The 22,487-nt window shown below is 54.5% G+C and overlaps 8 protein-coding genes across 8 annotated transcripts; 2 read left to right on the forward strand and 6 right to left on the reverse strand.

Annotated features, from left to right (window-relative positions):
* Positions 1-75: 75 nt before the first annotated feature.
* VDBG_05162 (ATP-dependent DNA helicase MER3) lies at positions 76-831 on the reverse strand (the record flags this gene model as incomplete). The annotated part of the gene is made up of 1 exon (XM_003004003.1): positions 76-831. The coding sequence occupies one exon, from the start codon at positions 829-831 to the stop codon at positions 76-78; it is 756 nt and encodes a 251-aa protein (XP_003004049.1).
* A 274-nt stretch (positions 832-1,105) lies between these two features.
* VDBG_05163 (activating signal cointegrator 1 complex subunit 3) lies at positions 1,106-2,142 on the reverse strand (the record flags this gene model as incomplete). The annotated part of the gene is made up of 2 exons (XM_003004004.1): positions 1,106-1,183; positions 1,246-2,142. 2 exons carry the CDS (start codon positions 2,140-2,142, stop codon positions 1,106-1,108), a joined length of 975 nt encoding a protein of 324 aa, XP_003004050.1.
* A 1,944-nt stretch (positions 2,143-4,086) lies between these two features.
* VDBG_05164 (synaptobrevin) lies at positions 4,087-5,305 on the forward strand (the record flags this gene model as incomplete). Its single annotated transcript, XM_003004005.1, has 5 exons — positions 4,087-4,214; positions 4,573-4,701; positions 4,766-4,822; positions 4,889-5,151; positions 5,265-5,305. The coding sequence occupies 5 exons, from the start codon at positions 4,087-4,089 to the stop codon at positions 5,303-5,305; spliced, it is 618 nt and encodes a 205-aa protein (XP_003004051.1).
* Positions 5,306-6,313: 1,008 nt separating this feature from the next.
* VDBG_05165 (conserved hypothetical protein) lies at positions 6,314-8,272 on the reverse strand (the record flags this gene model as incomplete). Its single annotated transcript, XM_003004006.1, has 1 exon — positions 6,314-8,272. The coding sequence occupies one exon, from the start codon at positions 8,270-8,272 to the stop codon at positions 6,314-6,316; it is 1,959 nt and encodes a 652-aa protein (XP_003004052.1).
* A 2,769-nt stretch (positions 8,273-11,041) lies between these two features.
* Positions 11,042-12,313, reverse strand: VDBG_05166 (oxidoreductase; the record flags this gene model as incomplete). Its single annotated transcript, XM_003004007.1, has 1 exon — positions 11,042-12,313. One exon carries the CDS (start codon positions 12,311-12,313, stop codon positions 11,042-11,044), a length of 1,272 nt encoding a protein of 423 aa, XP_003004053.1.
* Positions 12,314-12,798: 485 nt separating this feature from the next.
* VDBG_05167 (C6 transcription factor domain-containing protein) lies at positions 12,799-14,731 on the reverse strand (the record flags this gene model as incomplete). The annotated part of the gene is made up of 2 exons (XM_003004008.1): positions 12,799-13,032; positions 13,115-14,731. 2 exons carry the CDS (start codon positions 14,729-14,731, stop codon positions 12,799-12,801), a joined length of 1,851 nt encoding a protein of 616 aa, XP_003004054.1.
* Positions 14,732-15,852: 1,121 nt separating this feature from the next.
* VDBG_05168 (predicted protein) lies at positions 15,853-17,031 on the reverse strand (the record flags this gene model as incomplete). Its single annotated transcript, XM_003004009.1, has 1 exon — positions 15,853-17,031. One exon carries the CDS (start codon positions 17,029-17,031, stop codon positions 15,853-15,855), a length of 1,179 nt encoding a protein of 392 aa, XP_003004055.1.
* A 1,530-nt stretch (positions 17,032-18,561) lies between these two features.
* Positions 18,562-21,369, forward strand: VDBG_05169 (GMP synthase; the record flags this gene model as incomplete). The annotated part of the gene is made up of 18 exons (XM_003004010.1): positions 18,562-18,641; positions 18,695-18,842; positions 18,906-18,938; positions 18,989-19,028; positions 19,088-19,245; positions 19,332-19,445; positions 19,504-19,667; positions 19,722-19,818; positions 19,871-20,026; positions 20,077-20,107; positions 20,172-20,242; positions 20,301-20,351; positions 20,494-20,537; positions 20,590-20,627; positions 20,681-20,873; positions 20,925-20,961; positions 21,056-21,247; positions 21,312-21,369. 18 exons carry the CDS (start codon positions 18,597-18,599, stop codon positions 21,329-21,331), a joined length of 1,632 nt encoding a protein of 543 aa, XP_003004056.1.
* Positions 21,370-22,487: the final 1,118 nt, after the last annotated feature.

The raw sequence follows: 22,487 nt of genomic DNA on the forward strand, positions 1-22,487 counted from the left end.
AAAACTTGGATTCGATGGGCTGTTGTTCCGTGACAGCTGTAAGGTAGTGCGGGAGGCGGTCGAGCGTCGTGCAGATCATGCCAATACAGTGTCCTCGAACTGAGGTCGACCAGCACGACCAAAGATTTGCAGGACGTCTAGAATTCCTAGGTCGACAAACTTCCCGTCCTGGGCGCTGTACACCTGCGTTCCCTTGATGATGACAGCTGCGGCTGGCAAGTTGACACCCCAAGCCAAAGTGGCCGTACAACAAAGAACCTTGATGACACCCTCTCCGAAGAGGCGCTCCATCAAGTTCCTGTCGGATCGGGCCATACCGGCATGATGAATACCCAGACCTTTGGGGATGAGTTCGCGAAGGTCCTTTGCCTTGGACGATTTCATATCGCGAACGGCGTTTTCGTACTTCGGATGGCCACTAGGGTCAAAAAGGTCCAGGCAAAACTGGTCAACCGCCTTCTCGTGCAGCATTTTGGCCGACATGTATGTATCTCGGCGGGAATGTACGAACACCATGATCTGGTGTCCCTGCTCCAGCATCTCCTTGACCTTGTCGAAGGCTACGTTGTCGAGGTTCTCCTTGGATTGTTTCGACCCAGCCTTGCCCTTCACACCGATGAAGTGCTGCTCAAGCGGAACGGGGCGAAATGACGCGTCGAAATAGAACAAACCCATGTAGCGGTTGACCTTGAGGAAGTCGGCGACGTCGATGTAATTGGGCAGCGTGGCACTGAGACCAACGATGCGGATGAGAGATTGGGTGCTCTCGACCTGACGCTCCGTTCGGGCGACAAGGGATTCGAGAACGGCACCACGCTCGTCGTGTAACATGTGGACCTCATCGATGATGAGAAGCCTCACCTTCTGCACCAGCTCAGTGTCACCCGTGCCCTTACGCGTAACAACGTCCCATTTCTCAGGGGTGGTCACGATGATCTGGGTCTGTACAATTTCGGATTTAGTCAAGTGCATGTCACCGGTGTATTCGCGGCACTTGATGCCAAGCCATGCCAGGCGCTTGCCCAGCTTGTCGGTAATCTCGGCGGCCAGGGCTTTCATGGGTGCGACGTAGACAATCTTGAAGTCGGCCGAGTTGACGGCGAAGTCAGTGACCGACGGTTTTCCAAAAGGTTAAGTGGGCCATAATGGCCCAAAGTCTGCAGGAAGGTGAGCATAGCAGCATCTGTTTTACCCTACGCAGAGGTTAGCTTACTGTATTGGTAGAGACTTCGAAACTGAACTTACAGCACCAGTAGGTGCACAAATGAGCATGTTCTCGTTCGTCTTGTACGCCACAGGATGCACGAGACTCTGCATGCGGTTGAGGGACTTGTAGCCCTTGAAGGTGGCCCGGCAAAGGCCGTCCATGTCGGCAATGTTGACGAGTTTTCGTCCAGGACCCAGCGTGCCCTTCTTTCCGGCAGGAATCGAGTACTCCTCGTACTTTTCGAAGATATCCCTCTTGCTACCCTCAGGCAACGCGTACTTGCGGCCCGAGTGGCTCAGGCTGTTATTCGCAGAGTGTGCCTTGTACACGTGCGGGTACTCGTTCTCCCGGTTGACATGAGGGGCGAGTACAGCCGTCTTGTGTTCGTAGTCTTTCCTGCGAAGAGCTTCATCCCGCTCTGCCTTGGACAGGAGTCTCCGCCCGCCAGAGCCCTCCTGGGTGTCCTGGGACGTAACCGCAGTGACGATACTGCTGCGGTGAGCGAGGAGCTCGATGATGAAATCAAGGTCGTCGAAACCAATGAGATCGGTGAGCTGGGACTGAACCTCGTCCTCACCTCTGTCGAGGGTCAATACTCCGAGGACCTGGTTTTGAAAGGCGTCACCGGAAAGGCCATTCTTTGCCGCAACCTCGGAGCATTTACCGACGAACCAGTCGGCGCCGAACTCTTCTGCCTGGGCGAAACCGTCGGGACCGTCCAGCTGATCGCTGCTGTAGTCGTCATCGTCGTCAGAAATGAAGTCCCACACATCCTGAGCGGCATTTCCGGAAGAATAGCCTTCGTAATCGTCGTCAAAATCTAACTCTGTGGGCTTCGTGTCGGCAGAGAGGTTAAGGCTAGAAATAGCAGCCTTCATGGCCTCGAATTGAGCTCGCCATTGGGCTTCAGCGCCGTCGATGTCGTTCGACGCCATGGTGTCTAGTGTGGTGTACGGAAATTGTGAGGCACCGTCCGTCTGTTGATGAAAAGCGATGGCAAGGTGCTGGAAAATGCCACGTTGGTGCTGTGACGGCGAGATTGCTGAAGAAAATGTGTTCAAGCACTCAGTATTTGGTGAGAAGCGACGTCGACTCAAGTATGCTGGTGAGCGACAAGTGTAGTGTTGTATGTTGTGTGTGTCATCACTCGTCACTCTTCCAGCTGCTGCAGGCCTGCTGGAGTCACCGGTGAGGGCAGTGCTGTGGTTGTGGACTCATAGCGGAGCTCATCACTAGCCACACCTGTAATCGCCACATGAATGTCGACGTCTGGCAGCCTGGCAGGCATCTGTATGGCAGCGGTACCCCACCTGCACTGACCGCTACAGCCAGGGGCATGTGATGAGCAGACAAAGTGGGTCGGCGTCCGCCAAAGCCCCCAGATCACTTCCAGACCCTCGCTGCTTTAGGAACAACTTGACCTGATCATGACCAAGGGAGGAGAGGTTACGGGCGAGCCGTGGAAATCGTTGGGTTGATGGAAGTTATTCTGGCTGAAAAAAACAAGACAACTTCGCAAGCAATGCTGAAGCATCGGTGATTAGGCCATCTCCTAGGTAGGGCACTTGATCTCGAGCTCAAACGAGGCCCATACTGGTGAATCCGACTACCAGGGATGCTATATCGCCTTCATCGTCCGGTCTGGTAGCTACCGACACTACCTACCTGTACAAAAGACAGCAGAAAAATGCTTACTGATGGCCTCGAATATGATTTACCCTTGTGAACACAGAATAGTTGTTATTCACTTGAAGGCTATTTCCCCCCTTCGGATCAAGTTCCATCCACGTGTGCTCCGAGGGAGCACCTCACCGGCTTCCACCTGTCTAAGCTGTTGGCTTCTGTGAGTGCAAAAGCTTGCAGTCGCTTTTGATTCGCCGCTACTGCTTCCGTTAAGCCCTCGTTCTGTTTCGCCCATGATGATGCGAGCATAAGCATAACTCGCAACGTGTGGGTCGCATCGTTGCCGGCATTGTGAAGCTCACGCGGCTCGTAGGGACAGCTCAGTGCTGTCAGGACCCCAGAGAGAGAGTACCTGCCAGCAGCACGTTCACCTGCGAGGATCGCTTTGCCGAGGCTGTATGTGTCCAATATAGTCACGATGTTTTCTCCTTGTGCATGTTGAAACCGAGTCTCTTCAAGATGGCCAGATCGCCGGCAATTGAATGGCCCACAACAATGGTTTGGCGTAGGGTACTCGCACCAGTTCCCGCTCTTGCGCGATCGTCTCCCTGGATGCGTACTGCACGTGCAACGATGGGAATAAGCTGCTCCGAATCCACGTGTTACGTCTCAGCGAATTCACACTCTTTGAAATTGGTTACATCACAGTCTTCGAAGTCTTTGGACGCGTTCAATGTTGAAAATCGCTGTGTTTTGATCCGTCTTTTGGTTGACGCTGGCATATACACTCAGCAGGCGGATCAAAGATCTGTCTCGTGTCCACGGACGCAATGCCGAGTTCCCTGATCACAGGCTGATATCCCTTGTCGAGCATAATAGCCTTCCTGCATCTCCGAGACACTTCGAGGTCTAAAGATACAATGACCACACCGGACAGAGAGGAATTGACAGCCGATTCCGTCATTCGAAGGTGCATGAGCAACTACTGCAGTTTCTCTTGGATCCCCATAGCCGATTGCATTTTCCAGCCGATTTGTGTGTCAGCACTGTATGAGCAGACCACAAGAATTATTGTTTCCGATTTCGTTGACACAGGCAGGCCGTACGCAAGCTTGAATACTTTAAAAACAGTCCACAGGTTCCCAAGGTTGTGAGCGCAAGAACTCAATCTTCAAGTGCTCCGCCTGTTTGAGCGGAGGCTGGCTCAAGTAAGAGCGGCGAGGACACTAGCCACAAATAGTGCATGATTAGTGCCAATGCACTCCTCGCCGCAAAACCAAGAGACCCAAACGTCACGGCCACGGCCTGGTCGCAGGTCGATGGATAACGCCCCGAACACCCTCCTCGATCGCAACCAAGACCACGAAACCACCACACAGCCGCCGTACGTCCTACGTCTCTTCCCACCCCCAAGCCATTTCCCTCGACGCCAGCGCACGCAGTCTAATCGCTCTCCAGACCATGAAGCTTCACTACATCGGCGTAAGTCCGACCCCTCGATCCCACTGCCGCCAGCCCCTCTTAGACCTCCGCCGACCCCGACGACAACCGGACTGATCTTCACCCCTTTCCCCAGGTCATCCGCAACCAAGAAAAGGCGGCCCACGACTCGTCAGCGAGAAGGAGTTGGTCGGCTTACTCCCGATTTCATAAAGAAAAAAGAACGCCCCGACCTTGACCCGAACACCAACGGGACCGCCTGTTCGGCTGACCATTGTGCCCCTCTCTTTCACCTCTTTCAGCTATGGCGAATTCATGACCCTTTTCTCCAAGACGATCGCCGAGCGCACCGCCCCCGGCCAGCGCCAGTCCGTCGAAGAGCAGGACTACACGTTCCACGCTCTCGGCCGCAGCGAGGGCATCTGCGGCATGTGCGTGCCATTGCCCCCGTCTCCTACCCCCTGAATGTCACCCGACCTGACGCCTCTCGCACAGCATCATCTCCGACCACCAATACCCCAGCCTCGTAGCCCACCAGCTCCTCTCCAAGGTGTACGTGGCCTCCCCCTTCCCCAAATTCCATGGCCGCGAAGAAGAGCAAGCCTGACGGGAAGACAGCGTCGACGAATTCCTAGCCAAGCACCCCCGCTCCACCTGGTCCGCCGGCAACCCGACCCTCGCCTTCCCCGAGCTCAAGGACTACCTGTCCAAGTACCAGGACCCCCAGCAGGCCGACAGCATTCTCAAGATCCAGAAGGAGCTCGACGAGACCAAGATTGTCCTGCACAAGACCATCGAGTCCGTCCTGCAGCGCGGCGAGAAGATTGATGACCTCGTCGCCAAGAGCGACGGTCTAAGCTCCCAGAGCAAGATGTTCTACCGTGCGTTCCAGCCCCCTCCCCCCGCCCCTTACCTCCCAACAGCTTCTTCATGAGGGCTGCCCCTCCTGGACCTTTCGCAAGTGTGAGGCACCCGACTAATTGAACAACGGTAGAACAAGCCAAGAAGCAGAACTCATGCTGCGTGCTGATGTAGAGACCGCCGAGGGCCGTCATCGGTGTGTCGCGGCGAGAACGGACATATCCGGGGAAAGGGCGGAGGAGGAGGCGGGCCGCGGTCCCATGTCTAGCGTTTGCAACTCATCGTTCCGGGAGGGAAGGGGAAGAGACGCTCGTTTTTACACAGTTCACATGCCAGGTAGCCATGATTTGACCATTTCAACGCTTTTTCACTTCATGCCAGCGGTTTCCATGGCGCTTGTGAAGATGCGGTACGCGCCATGGTACCAGGAAACGTCGAGTCAAAGGCCTTCAGATCGAGTTGTGAGACCCGGGGGCTAGATGAACAGTGTACCGAGCGAGAGAGAGATCTCTTCGCGCGCATGATCAGCGTGGTCGGTAACTCTTTTTGCAAACAGGAGCAGAGGACTGTATATTCGGAGTCACCAGAATCAATCTCGGTTCCAGTACCCACCCGTGTGATCAAGTATCCAACAAGACGAGAATGCCCCTACTCTCTCCCATGGTTGACCTGAGTTGGTTATCATATTCCTGACGTATGACAGGCTTGGCCTCTTTCCCCTGCACCGTCTTCCTCATGGTTTAACAAGCGACAGTGAAAGCATTCGTCAATGAAAGCAACATCCCGCAAGGCACAATTGGAGCATCGAATGATTGTCGGCAAGAAATGTGTTGAAATTCGGTTCAGTCTCTAGAGTGCCGGTCACCGCCAGCTGAAAATGAAAAAACACCAAACCCCATCCTTCGCTTCAGTGGTATCAATGCTTCCTTCAAGGTCGCAAATTTTGGTTCCCATCCCAATCGGGTCTCTCCAATCATAATGCTATGGCAGAGAAATGCGACAAATGAAATGCCAAAACCCCAAGAGTCGCAGACTCATCGGCCGCCCCGGCCAAAAGAAAAAACCGTCGCTTCATGGTCTGAACAAATGAAAATATACATGGCCAATGCGACGCCCCAAACCATCCCCTGCTGAAGAATGAAGTTTTGGAAAAAATATCCCAATGCTTGCCGTACGCCCCGATCAAACGCCTTCCACGACGATTCGTTCGCTCTTGCGATGCTGTGCCAGCGGCGACCCGCCGAAGGGAATGGGTGGCGGTGTGATGAGCGTCGGCGTTGCCATCTTGGTGGCTACGAGCCTCTCACTGCCTTCCACAGTGGGCAAACTACCTTCACGGGGCTCACGGGCCGCTGGGCGAGGCCTGCGGCCGGCACCGATGCCTGTCCCAGTACGAAGCATCTTACGCTGCGAGTGAGAAATGCTGATTTGGCGGGCAATGGAGATTTCGACAGCAGCATTCAGTGCCGTGTCATCGATCGAGTCGTTGGACGGAGTCTTGGTGTGCGTTGTCCGTGGCGATGGCGAGCGCGAGTCTTGTGCGGGCGTCGAGGCCTTCTTGATGCTCAAGGGTGTGGGTGTGATCATTTCCCACGCTGGCTCCTGGATCGCGGGCCGCAGCTGTTCCTTGATATGAAAGCCGGACTCCTCTTCTGTTGGGGAATCAAGAATCAGGCTGGAGCTGTTTGGGCCAAAGTAGAACCCATGAGCTGGAGCCTCGAGCTGGGCGGGATCCTGTCGTTTCTCTGTGGGCCTGCGAGGGACATGCTGCGCTGTTTGACTGAGCGACGTTGACCGAGGAGGCTGTTGTGGCCTGGTGTTGCTGCTCTGCTTATGAGATATGACGTTCTCCTTTGGGTGCGCTGGTAGACCGGAGGGCATGGTGCTTGCTCGGAAACGAGGCGAACTAGGAGTCGGTGCGTCGGTGTTGGAGCGTGCAAGGCTGTTGCCCGATGGAGGCGGCGGGAAGAGGGAGAGCGACGGCGATCGTGCGTGATGGTTCGGCGACGTGGCTCTACGACCGAGCGTGCGGCCCTTGGATTCTTCCTCTTGAATGATCCTATCGTTGATGGTTCGCAACTTGTCGAGAGTCGCTTGTCTCCTCGCAAGAAGCGCGGAGGAGGATGAGGGGTTGTTCTGCAGCAGATTGCCAAACATGACACTGTACCGCTCCATCTTGATATCTGGAATTTCAACGTCCAAGAACGGACTCGTAGCTTTGTCCAGTTTGGGTACCGGAATCTCAGCGTACCTGCTTCGTGCATCTATTGCCGGGTTATTTGAGCTTGCCTGTCCCTCTACAGCAGGCTCAGTCATGGACCTGACGATGATGGGCGTGTGCTTAGGCGCCTTGCGCTCGGTGTTACTTCGATCCAGTCCACTGGACTGTGGTTGGTCTGGCAGAGTCGGTGTCGTGTCAGGCTTCTGCCTCTTGCTCTTGGACCGTCCAAAGATTTTCCATCTTTGTGATTTGGACCTTTGAGGAATCGCCGCCGCCGCTGGGTCTGTTTCCATTGCCGGGGGAGATGTGGCAGGTTCGACTGTCGCTGATGGCGGCCAGTCAGGATACGATGGTGCAGGCGGATGAGTCGGACTGCCTATTGCCATGCCAATAGTGATGATGCCCTTGTTGCTGTCGACCGAATCCGGCGTCTGAGTCCTGACAGGAATCGTCCGCGTGGGCGAGGGGTCACGGATGCTCTCCTTTGGTGATGGAGGTTTCCCCCTGATGGGTATATGATATGACTTGTACGTTCCGCGGCTGGAGGTCTGTGTCAAGACGTGCAGGTCGTCTGTTGTCTTTGACTTTCGTCTGTCAAAGTCCTTGATGCTGCTGCCGGAGGTGAATGAGGGAGCTGGACCGGGTCCAGAGCTTGTGCTTGGCCGATCAGGCATCGTAGGTGACCGGGGATAAAGCGAGGGGCGAGGCGAAGGCAGTTGGAGGTGAGAGCGACCAGCATCCCAAGATGGAGCTGGTGAGGGGATCGGTGCCGAGGGTCTCTCCTCGTTTTGACTGAAGTCGGCTCTGTGCCGGGGAGACTGGAAACTTGACACAAGGTGCTGGTCATCCCGGACGGGGCCCTCGCGGCCGTGCGCCGTCACCCCCTTCACAGATCTGGAACGATTGACGAACTTGAACATCCTTAATATCAAGCAGTGTGTCGCGCGATGCCTGCCAGCCGACAAGCGCCTCAGGGTGGTGTGGTGTGGGTGTGATGCGATCTCCGCCGAGGTCAATGATCACATTCGAGCGGAGGAAAGGTAGAGAAGAGGGAATTTCTATCAAGACCTGGAGAAATGGCAGCTGTCATCAATAGAGAGGGGATTGGCAATGTCCAAGTTGGCAGGGTCCTGTGGCTGGACCAGGATTGACGACGACGTAAGGCCTTGTTTTTTCTTTGCTGACAAGTCTTTTGATTTCTTCATTTCGGCGCTGGCGACCAATTGCCCCTCCGAGGCAGAGTGGCAAGTGGCTAGAGGATCTCCACGACCAAGGATGGGGAAGGCTTGCTTGCCGGCTTGGCTCGCAAGCTCGCCAGAGGTGCCGCTCGTTTGAGGTTGATGGAGTGGGAAGACTGGGACTTTGATCAGCATCAGGGAACGACCCCAGAGTCACGTCGTGCAGGGGGCCCTGGCCAAAAGGAATCATGAGCTCGCCAATCTCCGCAGGGCGGGTGGAGGGCAATTGTGTCAGAATGACAGGGTCTTGTGGCTGTCAGAAGAGAACGGCAATTTTGTTTTCGGGGCGAAGGGGCGACGCGATGCCAGACCATGTATGTCCCTCGTTCGTTTCTCCCGTGCGCGTTCGCAAAACGCCGTTGGTAGGTGCTTGGGTAACGGCCTGCGCGCGGTGTATTCTAGTGCTTCTTGTCTTCCACCATTCCAGAAGGGCGACAGAAGGCACGGTTGGCGGCAGATGGGCGGCCAGCGGTTGCATGTGGCGGCTGCGCCATTAAGATTGAAGGAGGCGGCTAGTCCACCCACACCTCACAGTACAGAGCGTGGGACTGGCTTATTAGCGATCGCCGTGATAATGAGGTGAAATGGGCAAGAGGTCCACTAGGTTCATCTGCTGCAGGGTGTCAGGAGTCAGGCTGCAGGCTGCAGCCATCTTCTCATACAAGCTCATCTATCGAACGACGAGAGAGGGCGGGCTGCTCAATCAGCAAATAATGGCGTCGCTGTGGACACGGAATGATTGTATCGCCTGTGAACAGGTTCTGGACTCGGTTCCAGGCGCCGACGTCAGCGACTGTGCGGCAAGTAGGCAAGGTTGGTGGGTCAGGCACATGGGATGTAGCCGGGGGAGATTGGACGGAGCTTCATCCGATGAGCCAGCAGATGGCAAGAGCGGGAGATGTGAGGGTGAGGTTGTAGTTGCACTGCAGCCGACAGGATGCGACGTGAGCTTCCTTTCACGTTGGCCAGCGCCGTTTGGAAATGTTCCACGGCAAACCCATTGATCCGTCAGGTGGCCGCCAGTCGCCAATGCCGAGAAATATCACGAGCCATTGTTCCGTTTCTGTCGCCTCCTGCGTCTGTCGGTGAAGGCCAGCTGGTGGTGCTGCAATTCATGCGGATGGAGTATTTGGAAGACGTGGCACGGCATTCGGAGGCGAACGATGGGGTGGCGTTTCAGAAAGATCAGTGCAGCATTACAGAGGGGGTCGTGGATCGGAACCTTGGGCGTCTCAGAACTGCAACACGTCAGATCAACTAGGTACCCTGCCAGCCCTGTAGCGCCTGGTCGACGAATACTAAGACATTCCAAGACATGGCGCTGAAGCATATTCGGCAGGTCCAGGTCGCGAGCAGCGGATGTGATGCCACGGTGGACAGTTCGATCATCCGAAGCCTTCGTCCTCCTGCTGGCGCCCAGTTTGTTGATCTGAGAAGAATTGTCCATCACGGGAGGTTGACGAACTGCCGGTCGTGCAATTGAGTAATGGCAGCTTGGCACAGACGCGTCTGAACTGGGGCGCGTCGGTTTGGTCTCGACGGGGGGCTTCAGACAATCATCGGATGTAGCTGTCGAATGACGCATAGGGAAGCCGATGGCCTGGGTCAGATGATGCGCTGAAAGAAGAAAACGAGCGCGAGTGATTCATCTATTCTTGTCTTGCCGTCCAGTGATAAGGTTCAGAGTTCCATTCCATCGAAGACAACGTGGGACTGCTAATTTGGGCGATCCGGCAAGTTGGAGATCGAGACCCAGAAGAGCTGCTTCGAAGGAAGATCTGGTAGATCAACCAAATGTAACCGCAGGATAGGCAGTGCTGCTGATCGGCCTGTACGACGAGTCGTGCACAACATGGAAGCATGGAAGCATGGAAGCATGGCAGAAGACTTTTGGCTGGTCGGAAATGTCTCAGCTCGTAGACTGCGGGTTGCGTGGCTGCCCTGAGGAGGTTTACAGGTCGAAATCAGACAAAGAATATCGCCTTGGCAGCGCCTATGGCACTGCGCCCAAGTCCTGCCGTCCTGCCGTCCTTACCCAGTCTAATCACGCATAACTCAGCAAGAGCCCAGAACCGTACTTGCCGGCCTACCTACTTTACCTAGGTACCGTATCTTACCTAGGTGGTATTTAGGTAGCTCCCCTCAGGTAGCCACCGTGTATGCAAACATGTGCTTTCCCTACGCCGGCCTCGCGCCTGCCTTGGGCCTGCCTCCCCTCTCAGGTCCATGAATCATCTGGTCATGCCTTGTCGTACCTACCTCGCCTTGGTTGACCTCATATGATTACCTACCTTATAATGCGCAACTTGGAAAAAGTCTTCAATATCAAGCTTAGATACAGCATCCTCTACGTGCACTTGGAATTTCAAAATCCATGAGAATACACTTCAAAGCTCTTTCGACAATGCTAACGATTCTAAGATACCGGAGATGTAACCTACCAAACGCTTCTCAGTCCGCCCATTCGTAATTCGGGAGAGTGTGCCTGTCACCATGGGCAAATGCTCCTGCGAGATGACGCTGCGCAAACTCCAGTGTGCCCGACCAGCATACGAATGCGAGTACCAGATTCCGCACCCACAGGCCCCATGCCGTCTGCGGTGCCAGAAACGCCGGGACTAGTGGCGATATTTTCTGCAGGTCCTCAACTATGGGCCGCATCCGTTGCTCATACGCCCGCAACCCGCTCGGCAGATCGCCTGCGTGCCTGCTGATCTCGCCCGCGAGAACGTACGCACCCGCCATGGCGAGGCTCGTCCCAACTCCCGTCGCCCCTGAGCCGTGCCCTGCGTCTCCCACCAGTGCGAAGCGGCCCCGATGCAGGCTGGGTGTGCGTACCTGCACAATTTCCGAGGCATAGAAGTCATCTGCCTCCAGCATGCCCTTCACAATCTCGTCGCAGCGCCATCCAGCACCGCCAAAGTGCTTGGCTAGAAACTCTTTGACAGCATCCACGCCTCGATCCTGAACTTCTCGAAAGGATGTGGCAACATCGGATCCATCCTGAGGGTGAAATGACAACAGCGCCCCCCGCGTCGTTCCTGATGAACCTGGACCCAGGCCGACGAAGCGGCCGCCGACGGCACTGTAGGACTGAGCTATCGTTTCGCTTTGGTTCAGATGACCTTGTATCGAGAAGTAACTGGCAAAGCAGTTCGTTGACTGCACATGGTCCCGCACGCCACAGCCCAGACCCAAAGCGCGAGTTCTCGAGTTTGCGCCATCACAGGCAACAACCAGATCAAACACGGCAGCGGGATGCCCGTTGGCAAATTCGACATGAACGGGGGCATGTTCGTCGTTGCTTTCGTATTGCCGAATCGAGGTAACCTGCTCACCGAAGACGTATGTGATTCTGTCGTCTTCCTTGGTCAGGTCATAGAGAATACGGGCGAGATCCCCACGGTAGATCTCGTACTCGGAGACGAGGGACTGCTGATCCGGGTCTCCTGTGCTTTGGATGGTACCGATCTTTTCGCCATCGCCGCGGACAAAGCAAATGCCTTCCATCGAAATCTTTTTGGCGCGTACTGCGGCTTCCATGCCAGGCATCTTGCGCATGACAGCGACCCCGACATTGCGAATATCGACATTATGGCCATTGGTGCGCAGCTCGGGGAACCGTTCAATAACGGTGACAGTGGCGCCAGTCTTGGCGAACCAGTAGGCGGCTGTTGGTCCGGCAATAGAAGCGCCGACAATAAGGACTCGGAGGTTAGACATTGTGTTGCATGCGAAGTTCGAGTGAATCAGCGTTTGGAGAGTTTGTGTCGTGAAGGTCCTGGTCTGGCTTACAGTCAGGCACTGGACGACTACTTTTATAGCTGAACTCATGGCCACATGAACATATGCACTTGCGCTGGGAAATATGCGTGAGCCCGACGCGGCCGCTTGTCGACAGGTGGGGCCGGCCTGGTTCGGGTCCGGGCGAGGGCGGTTTTCGGTCGCTGAGACCCGAGAATTTGGCCAATCACAAGCCTTTTTCAAGTAAGTCTCCCTCCTTCGCATCTGGTCCAGTTGAACTCTGAATCTGGTAATCCCGGATGAGTTGATCCCAGAGCATCCAGTCCGCCTCATCGAAACCTTTATCGACATCGGCGTCAGCCAACGGTTGAATCATTAAGAACTGTGGAGGATCATCTTCATGAGTGGTCTCGAGCCAGTCTACAGACTCGGAAGAGTTTCCAGAACCAGTCGATGTGGGGTTCTCAATCTTCTGTTTGTGCTTCTTGGAGGCATGCGAAAGAGCCAGCCTCGCAATAGCATCGCAATGTCGAGATGAAAACTGGCTCCGACTTGTAATTGATCAAGGGATCATGGCAAGCATCCCACGCTTTGACAAAAAGTCGCCCGAATGACAAATACAACGCTCGTTCGGGTTGGGCCAACTCGGTGTGGTTGCGGCATAGCTCTTCCAGCTTGTCCCAGGCTTCCTCCCTTTCCTGGCCCGAGAGTAGTTCGCATCTCCGCCACAGTGTCATCAAAATGTAGACAAGGGAGTCCCACGTCCCCCACAAGAAAAACCATCTTGTGACATCGAAATCGGTCTAGGCCGGCATGCGCCAGGACCGCTGCATCTGTGTCAAGGATTCTCTGTGCAAGCCTGAAAAGGTCCACGCGCTCCGAAGGCGTTGCGTTTTGGTTCTTAACCTTTTGTAAGCGAATCCGCAGCCTCATAGCCGTGATCCCAGCTCGCACAGAGCTGATGGTCAGCATGTGAAGCGGGTTCACGAAATCGCAGTAGCGAATGTAACGCTCCTCGACCTCCTTTTCTGCTTCCTTGATCGCCCACTCGCGGGCTCGGTCATCCAGATGCTTTGACGCATCCACTGACTTCCCTGGCTTCGCGATGAAGGATCCAAGAGACGACCGCGCGAGACAAAACATCATCTCTGTTGCTCCTTCTCGCGCTACTGGCGCTTCCGTCATGGTCGACCAAATCTGTTCGTCGTCAATGTTGAGTGGCTGCCGAGTGTCCCAGTCGTCGGGAATCGAGACGCCCACTCCCGCCATACGGCTGGATGCGCCATCGAGCGGGAGAATCTGGAAGAATAGCCGTCGTCGCATCTGTACGTCAAACGGCGAGAGGCCCTGCACCTCCCCATCGCGGTGCAAACCCATTCGCTGGGCAATCCGGGTTGCGACGCCGGTCAGGATCCAGAACGTGTGGGGATCGTACTCATTCCGACAGCAGACGAGATGGAGAACAAGGGCCTGCAACACGGTCATGGCTGTCGTGCTGAGGAAAGATGCGTTGACGAGAGCCTGGCGTGTTGCTAGGTTATAGCGCTGAAGCAGGACCTCGCGTGAGGTCGACCCCAGCTTCTGGAGGCATTCTTCGTCCGACATGGACACGATCGCAAAGTGGTAGATGGCAAAGACGAGGCATTCGTCAGCTTTGTTTGCCTGTCCCGGTTGTTTCGAAAGAGTGTCTATCGTCTTGGCCACTGAAGGAACGTGCAGTACTTTCAGTAGAGGCTCGACATTATCCACATATATCGCCCACAAGATCATGGCCTCTGCATGGGTTGGGTGATGCTTGAGGAGATCGCGATGTTGTCCGCCCAGGAATGCTCCCGTCAAAGGATCAGATGCAGGGCCCTCAACGATGCCCACGGCCCCATCTTCTTCGTCCGCCGCGTCGTCATCGTCATCATGATGAGCGGCATGCTCATCGCCCATGCGCTCCATCTCGTCGTCCCCAAGGTTGCGCCATAGGTGGCTGTTGACATACCTCGAGTTCCCTTGACCGACAACAAGCTTGCCAGACGGAAGATTCCAGAGTGGGAAGATCGGGTCCTCGGCCGCCTCCACGTCCTTCTCGGCTGCAGGCGACGCGCCAGCAGCTTCCAGCAAGCCGTGTCGGCGTAGCACGCGCTCGTACCGCGCCAGCCTCTCGTAAACGTCATCAGCACCCGCCTCACCTGGCTTCCGCTTCCGCGCACGCGGCGCCGGAGCTTCGTAGACGCATTCTAACCTGCCTTTTCGACAGCTGGAGCATAGGGGTGTCGACTTGTCGCACTTGACCTTGCGACGGGCGCATGTCTGGCATGAGAATGCCATAGATGGGTGGGAGGAGTACCCGGCGGCTCCGGCAGTGCCCGGTCTGTTTTTCGGGGTTGGTGCAATTGGCGCCGACATGCTGTGCTGGAAGGCGAATTGAAGACGGTCCCCGCAGATGCTTCGAGAGGGGAGTGGTTTGGTGGGAAGAAAACCGCCGTTGGTCATTTACGTTGTACTGCGTCGTTGACTGGCTTAATGCACGGTCTAGGTCAGGGTGCCGGATAGCCGTGCTTATAAGTTTGGTACTTAGGTACTTTGTAGGGTCTTGAGAAACGACGGTGGTGGCGAAAACAGACGATAGGTCAACCCAGGACCTAATCGCCGAATTGCGGCATAGTCATTTCGAACCCTCGAGGCCTTCTTCAAAGCAGCCATCCGTTATGCTTTCAGATTCCTCCCTTGGACAGTGCCTACTTCCACGCTCCCACCTTTCTATACACAGTTCACAATAATATGGGACACCGCCCACATACTGACAAGTCTGATCATTGGAAAGTACTCGAATATTGTCGACATTCATGTGCCACAGAGGTCGAATTCGTCTGTTCATGTACCATGTAAGCAGGCAGTGGCATGTTGCAGAGGATTTTGTTGCTTATGGCCGCCATGAGAAAGGAAACTAGCATTGCTGGTGATTGGCTCACCACCTATAGTAGCTACTGAAATACCCCTGTAGAATTCAATACCGCAACAGCACACCCCGATTGTTTAAAGTAGTTAGCACAAAATCGGAGAGGTTTTCAACAATTTCAACATTGCCTCCCATGTATGACGTCTGTGGAGAAGCACGTACCCGGACTCGGTCGCCGCGTTCGCTGCGCTCTCTCCGTCACGTACATGCCCCCTCAAGGCCAGAGTACCCAAACTAGGTAGGAAGTCTTGGTGTGAGCCACCGCCGGTTTTCGCTGCAGGGGGCTGAGGTACAGAAGTGGCCTCATACCTGTAGACCAAGTTCATCCTCTCAAACATATTCTTGCACGTCATTTTAGCAAATATGTAATGCCTGAGCCTTCGAAGATAGTCAAGTAGACGAGAATCAAAACTTTTATTTGCTATCAAAGATTCAAGGACATATCATATTCTTCAGGCAGAGAGAAACCAACGACTGGAAAGGAAAACTCAAGACAGAAACGGAAAGTGACGCGCGCAAAGAAATACTGCCAACTGACTCGTCTGTTGGAACCCTCTACGCCGCTGGTTCACTTGTCCTCATGCTTCCCAGGCTGGGTCGCATTCTCGTTGGCCTTACCGTGGCTATCCATGGGTGAGGCGTCCTCACAGTAACCGTTCACCATCCAACTTTCCGGAAAGTCCTCATCACCACCCTTGACGGTCCTGCCTTTGAGATGATTGTTCGCGTACAAAGTGAGGTACCCAGTCACAGCTTTGCTGCTTCCGGCAGCCGCTGCGTGACCGTGATCATCTGGGCTATTGACGTCCTGGTAAGGGGTATCGCAATGGTTGATCATCTTGCGACAGTTAATCGCGGTGTTGTTCAACCACATGTTGTTGCCTCCTGGCACCCAGCCCTTGGAGTCCCGACAATGTCCATTCCGCATATTTGCGTCGGTGACGGTGTTTCCAGAATACGCGGTCAAGTTGCTTGCAGACCTTATCCGTTCTTCCAGAATCATTGTCCAACGAGCGGTACTGCCGGGGGTGTCGATGGATCCCCAGTCATTGCCATGAGTCTGCTCCCCAATTGCACCAGTTGCTCCAGTTGCACCAAGAGAGGCTGTTGTCGACAAGTTCGGAGCCGAAGGAGATCCTTGGGATCCTTGCACCGATTCTTGCTGTTGAGAGTTGGACATGGTCGATGAGTGGGATTTGTTCCTGCGGGAAGACTTGTTGCAAAATCGGCCCGGCATGCTTGCGAAGGACTTGGTGTCGTCGTTGTAAGCACAGTCGGGTAGCGAAGGCTTATCGGATGGGTCTTGGTAGAGAGGCAAATCGGTGGTGCAGTGCGATAAGACCCTAATGTCGGCACGGATGTCGTAGATGGCTCTTGCTTGTATGTCACTGATGATCAGAGACAGAGAAGACTTGCGTTGTTCAAGGCAGTTGGAGGTTTCGGAGAGATACTGGTCTTTCCTGATGAAGCCCCACGTTCTCGACAACAAGCCCTTTTGAAGAAGAGGTTCGAGAGGGATGTGTTGGAGGAAGATCAACAAAGATTGCGTATGTGAAAAGACTTCCTCTGTCTGAAGAAGAGGATTCTGAGAGATGGAGAGTGAAAGTGCGTGTAGCTCTTGAAACTGATTCTGATATCTCAACAGCGTAGAACTGCTGCTTTTTATCTTTTCCGTGAGCTGTAGAAGACCCAGACAGGCGCTGGCCAGTTGAGCCGCGGCCGCAACGACTCCAAGGACTTCTGCCATGTTCCCAGCAAGATGGATGCCTCCACGAGGCAACCAGTCCGTCAGTTGGGCCTCTTTCGGGGGCCGTGAAGATACTGCCACGGTCTGGCGGTGAGGGTACCGACGATAGCTTCAAGATTCTCCCTTGAGAGACAGGTACTCTCTGGTCAGATCTTCAACCTCTGGTGCACACTCCATGCAAGCCGAACAATGTAGTGGTTGCGACGAGGCGCCACGTGTCAGTTGGGGGCTGTTTAGCAGAGTGAAAGGCTCGAAGTGTGCCAGTCTTCGTGATCAAAGATATTGGATGTGGTCAGAGATGGTTGGGCAAAGGAGGCGAGGCCTTGACTTTCAGTGCCTGGCCAGCATGCAGAAGAATCAGGCTGGGCCTGGGTTTCTACTCCCAATGGGTCACCGAGAACCTCTGAGTTATTATTGCCGTCCCCCCCTCCGTTGAGACTAGATGCGTCCCGAAGCCTCGCTGCTTTTAGCCCGAACCAGGAGCGAATGGCCCTGAGTTGGTTTGGTGGCTTGACCAGCCAGCATAGCCACAGACGCCCGAATATCACCGTTAAGGACCTCGTCGGCCGTCGTTTGGAATCCCAAACGTTTTGGACGGCCGGCTTGCTTCAATGTAGTGGTGTGTGCACTAGGTGTCGAGAGACAGCTCTCCCGGTAGTGAAGAGGCAGTCACCCGGAATCATCGTGAATGCATAGTAGGTCAGCCATCGGGTTCTTGGCTGCTAATGAGGGGAGACCGCAGATGCGCTGGCCGATTATTCCGGAACCTGAGGTGTTTGGGAGCTAGAAATTGAAGGGGTGTATTTCCTGTGCTATCTGCTGCACAGGAGGCAGGTGGTCTGGTCGATGGGCCTGTCATCGCACTCTGCAGGTCTTCGTTGATGTGTGATGCCGGGAAGACCTTTTGACATTCGGTCAGCTTACGAAAGGCCTATTGTTTTGATCGTTACATGCTGTTTGCTAAGTGCAGCATTTGTCCTATTCCGAGACGCGCGCCTTCACGTGGTGCTAGTTCAGTGTCCGTCTCACCCCCAAGAATGAACAAATAGCCTCTAGAGGGGTAATAACCTCTTAAGCTCTAGAGGGGTAGGAATAACCCTTGGGCGCCCATTCCGGCTAGAAGGTTGGTCTAGTCAGTAGCGGCTCTCGCTGGTAGGGTCTCTCGGGGGCGAAACATCGGCATGCGTCGAGGTTAGCGAACCGGCCTCAGGTGAGAAGCAGTGGGAAATGTATAGAAGTGGTGGAGAGAAGCAGCCGAGGGCGAGAAGCGACGGAGGCCCTCGCAATGGTGATTCTTGAAGATGGAGTGTAAGATGGAGTGTAAGATGGAGTGTAAGTGTCGCTACCAGATGGACGTGGCTGGCACGAAGTGGTGGCGAGAGTTGGTGTGGATCCTCTTGGTGGGTCTGTTGTGGGGATGTGCACCACGTCAAAGGTTGAGACCTGGGATAAGGCTGAGCACAAAAAAAATCTCATCGTCTTGCAGTTAGTCAACCCATGCCGCCCAGCTTGCCCGCATAATTCCAGGTCACCTTTCTACCAATTGATGAAATAACCCGTTCACAATGGGCGACAACATCGAAGCGGCTGCGCCGCATAGCACCTTCGACGTATGTATCCTGAAGCCGGTATTCTTCAGTCGTCCCTGACGTACAATATCTAGACCATCTTGGTGCTCGATTTCGGCTCTCAGACCAGTCATCTCATCCTGCGTCGTCTGAGGTCGCTTAAAGTCTATGCTGAAATGCTCAGCTGCACCACCAAGCTTGCAGATCTCACCTGGAAGCCTGCTGGAATTATTCTCAGCGGAGGTCGGTGGCTTCTTATTTCAAGTCCAGCTTCGGTGCAAAGCACAGCCCTCTAACACTTATCAGGTCCATCCTCTGTTTACGATGAAGGAGCTCCCCGTGAGTCATTTGCCTCCCTGGTATGCAGCTAATCGTCTAATAAACACCAGACGTCGATCCTGCCGTCTTCGATCTCGGAGTTCCTATCCTGTGAGTTGCTGCTACCTGAGCCCTGGCACGGATATATGGTCCGCTAACACGGTACCAAGGGGTATCTGCTACGGCTGCCAGGAACTCGCCTGGCGTATTGACGCACAGAATGTCGCTCGCGGCTCTACCCGAGAGTACGGCGAGACGGATCTTACCATCCACAAGGTTAATGACCATGCCGACCGACTGTTCGACGGCCTTGGCGATTCGCTGCATGGTATGTCTACCCCAATCCGAAACTGACTCTGGTCCGAAATGACTTTATTCCGATCTTGCCTCTGGCTGACATTCACTACTCGTTAGTCTTCATGAGCCACTTCGACAAGCTCGTCCGTCTTCCTGAGGGCTTCGTGACTATCGCTAGCACAAAGGGCGCCGAGTTCGCTGGCATCGCCCATCAGTCGAAGCCAATCTTTGGTTTGTTCTTCCAGGTTGCTAACCCGATCAAGAAGTAGCTAATCAGAATCGACGACAGGGATCCAGCTCCATCCCGAGATCTCTCACACGGCGCGAGGTACCGAGATTCTTAGCAATTTCGCCCTGAAGGTCTGTGGCGCACGCGCAGACTGGGAGATGGAAAACTTTACCGAGAAGGAGATTATCCGGATTCGGAAGCTTGTTGGAGATTCTGCCCAAGTTGTATGTGTTTGTTCCTCGTCCAGCCTATGAGTTGACTTGCTTACCAGCCTGTAGATTGGGGCTGTTTCCGGCGGTGTCGACAGTACCGTGGCTGCGAAACTGATGAAGGAAGCCATCGGCGATCGATTCCACGCTATTCTTGTGGACACCGGTAGGCAACATTTCAACAGGCATAGAATTATTCTCTAATTCTCTCCCTGCAGGTCTGATGCGTCTGAACGAATGCCCGCAAGTCAAGGAATCTTTGGCGGAGCATCTCGGCATCAACCTCACGATTGTGGATGGGTCCGAGCTCTTCCTTAGCCGTCTTGCCGGGGTTCTCGAACCGGAGGCCAAGCGCAAGATTATCGGCGGGACTTGTAGGTTATCCTATAGGAAACCTACTAGTATTTCGTACTGACTCGGGCAGTCATCGACCTCTTCGAGATTGAGGCACTCCGGTAAGCTAGAATTTCATCAAACTCGGCCACAGACCTATGGAGAGCTAAAATGCCGCGCCCTTAGTATTGAGAAGGAAGCAGAGCACACGGCTCTTGCTGGTAAGGTCGAATGGTTCCTCCAAGGTACCCTCTACGGTCAGTTATGATATCCATTCACTCATTCATGGGATTAGAGTAGCTAAACTTCGCGCAGCCGATCTTATCGAGAGTCTCAGCTTCAAGGGCCCGTCAGCTACAATCAAATGTACGTCTAAACACTCCTTGATAAGTCCTTTGGACAAGAGCTTTCCATATACACCCATCTCCACAAACTCATAACCACCATGTTCCCGAAGCTACTTGATAGGGCTGAAGGGGCTTTAGAATCATTGCTAACACTCTGTCAGCTCACCACAACGCCGGCGGACTCCCCGCACGGATGCAAAACGGCGTAGGTCGCATGATGCGAGGCTCGTGGAGATGGAGGCTAATGTACACAACAGGACGCGCAGCTCAAGCTGCTGGAGCCCCTCCGAGAGCTGTAAGTCCATGACCGATGCCTCTTATCGCGGTTTCTAACATTTCGTCACAAAGGTTCAAGGACGAGGTGAGGAGCTTTGGCCGCCAGCTGGGAATCCACGAGGATCTCATCATGAGGCATCCGTTCCCCGGACCTGGCCTCGGCGTGCGCATCATAGGAGACATTACAGCCGAAAAGGTCGAGATCACGAGGAAGGCCGATTTCATCTTCATGACAATGATCAAAGAGGCCGGCATCTACAACGAGGTTCGTAACAACGGCCCGCCGTTCTCGAGGCGAGACGCTAACACACGACAGATCACCCAAGCCTACGCTGCGCTTGATTCGAACAAGGGTGTGTATTCTGTCTTGCCCTTTTACTCCCACAAAGCTGCCGTATCAAGCACATCTATCCATGGAACATTTGCTAACTGGAGTTTGTGCTGTAGCCGTGGGCGTGCAGGGAGATTCCAGGGTGTACGGGTACATCTGCGTGCTGAGAGCTGTGACCAGCTTGGACATGATGAGCGCTGAGCCGTACGAATTCTCGTGGAGCTTCCTCAAGGCCGTCAGCAGGCGGATTATCAACGAAGTCGACGGCATTGCAAGGGTTGTTTACGATACGACCTCGAAGCCTCCCGGTGAGACGGTCTCTCTCTTTTCTTTGTGCATGTCTTTGGACGCACGCAATACTGACCACCGCAGGCACAATCGAACTGGAGTGACGAGCTGCTCATATAGTTTGAATAGAGTTATTTCTTCGCTGCGTTCTAGACATGCCACTGCCCTATGTTATGTAAAATCTGATGTGTGAGACACGAAACGTATGGTGGTGTCAGGGCACAGCGTCGTCAACAAAGTCAGGATACCTCCGTAACAGCTCCGCAGTATACAATGTAGGTCTCGGCAACCACCTCACCTTCAGCGCATTCAACCATGGCAGCGACACTTGGACACGGATCATGGAACAGCCGGCCTGATTGGCACCAGGGCTGCCGTCTGGCAGAACCGTTTCCATCGCACATGGTCTGCAGAACATGCACGATCGCCCTTCCAGTACGCTCCTACTGAGCTGTGGCTGTGCTTGCTTGCGCTGGTCGAGCCGGAGCAAAAGCAGCAAGGGCGCTAACCAGTTCAGTCCAGCGTTGTGGGTGTCAGTCTCACAACGAACTCGTTCATATGGATGGATAAGGCAGAAACGCCGAGCTGGGGCGCGCAAGGCTTACTGGCGATCATAGGTCGAGAATGGCGAATCAGAATCCTAGGCGTTGGTAAAGGTTGCGAGGCGTCATCGCGACGTTGGGTGAGGTGTCCCGTTGATGGTGTGGTCAAACAGGCGTTGTTTCTCACCGCAACAGGCTCAGATAAGATCAGTGGGAACCAACTGACGAGTACTTACATATCATCAGTGTGGCATTCTGAATGCCATAACGACGAACAGTCTCTCGTGGTCCAGAATATCACGGACGGGTGGGAGTGGCAACGGACGTGCCGAAATCCGTTCTGGTCACAGCTGTCACGTATAGGATGATTTGCACGAGACGATGTGCCTCCGGAAAATAAGCTCGACAAGCGAACAATACGAAAGGCTTTCCCCCAAGTCAAACGTTTGCTGAAGATCAACAATGACCCTGTGAGAAGAGGCAGGAAGATGATAGGAGAGGCAGGTATCATGGTGAGACGACTCAGAGGGGGCGGTATGCTCAAAGTCGGCATCTGCGGCGGTTCGCCTTGTCCTCTGCAGGCATGTTTTCGCCGCCTGCCTGGCAGAACGACCTATCCGATGTGCCGCTTTGCTTCAAACCTCTCCCTACCTTACGCTGTTGGCGCCAACGCCCAGAGTGCATGATGGTGGTTGCATAGTGTAGTGCGACCCAAGCC

Source organism: Verticillium alfalfae, genomic scaffold, assembly GCF_000150825.1.
Source record: "Verticillium alfalfae VaMs.102 supercont1.6 genomic scaffold, whole genome shotgun sequence".
Classification (NCBI taxonomy): domain Eukaryota; kingdom Fungi; phylum Ascomycota; class Sordariomycetes; order Glomerellales; family Plectosphaerellaceae; genus Verticillium; species Verticillium alfalfae.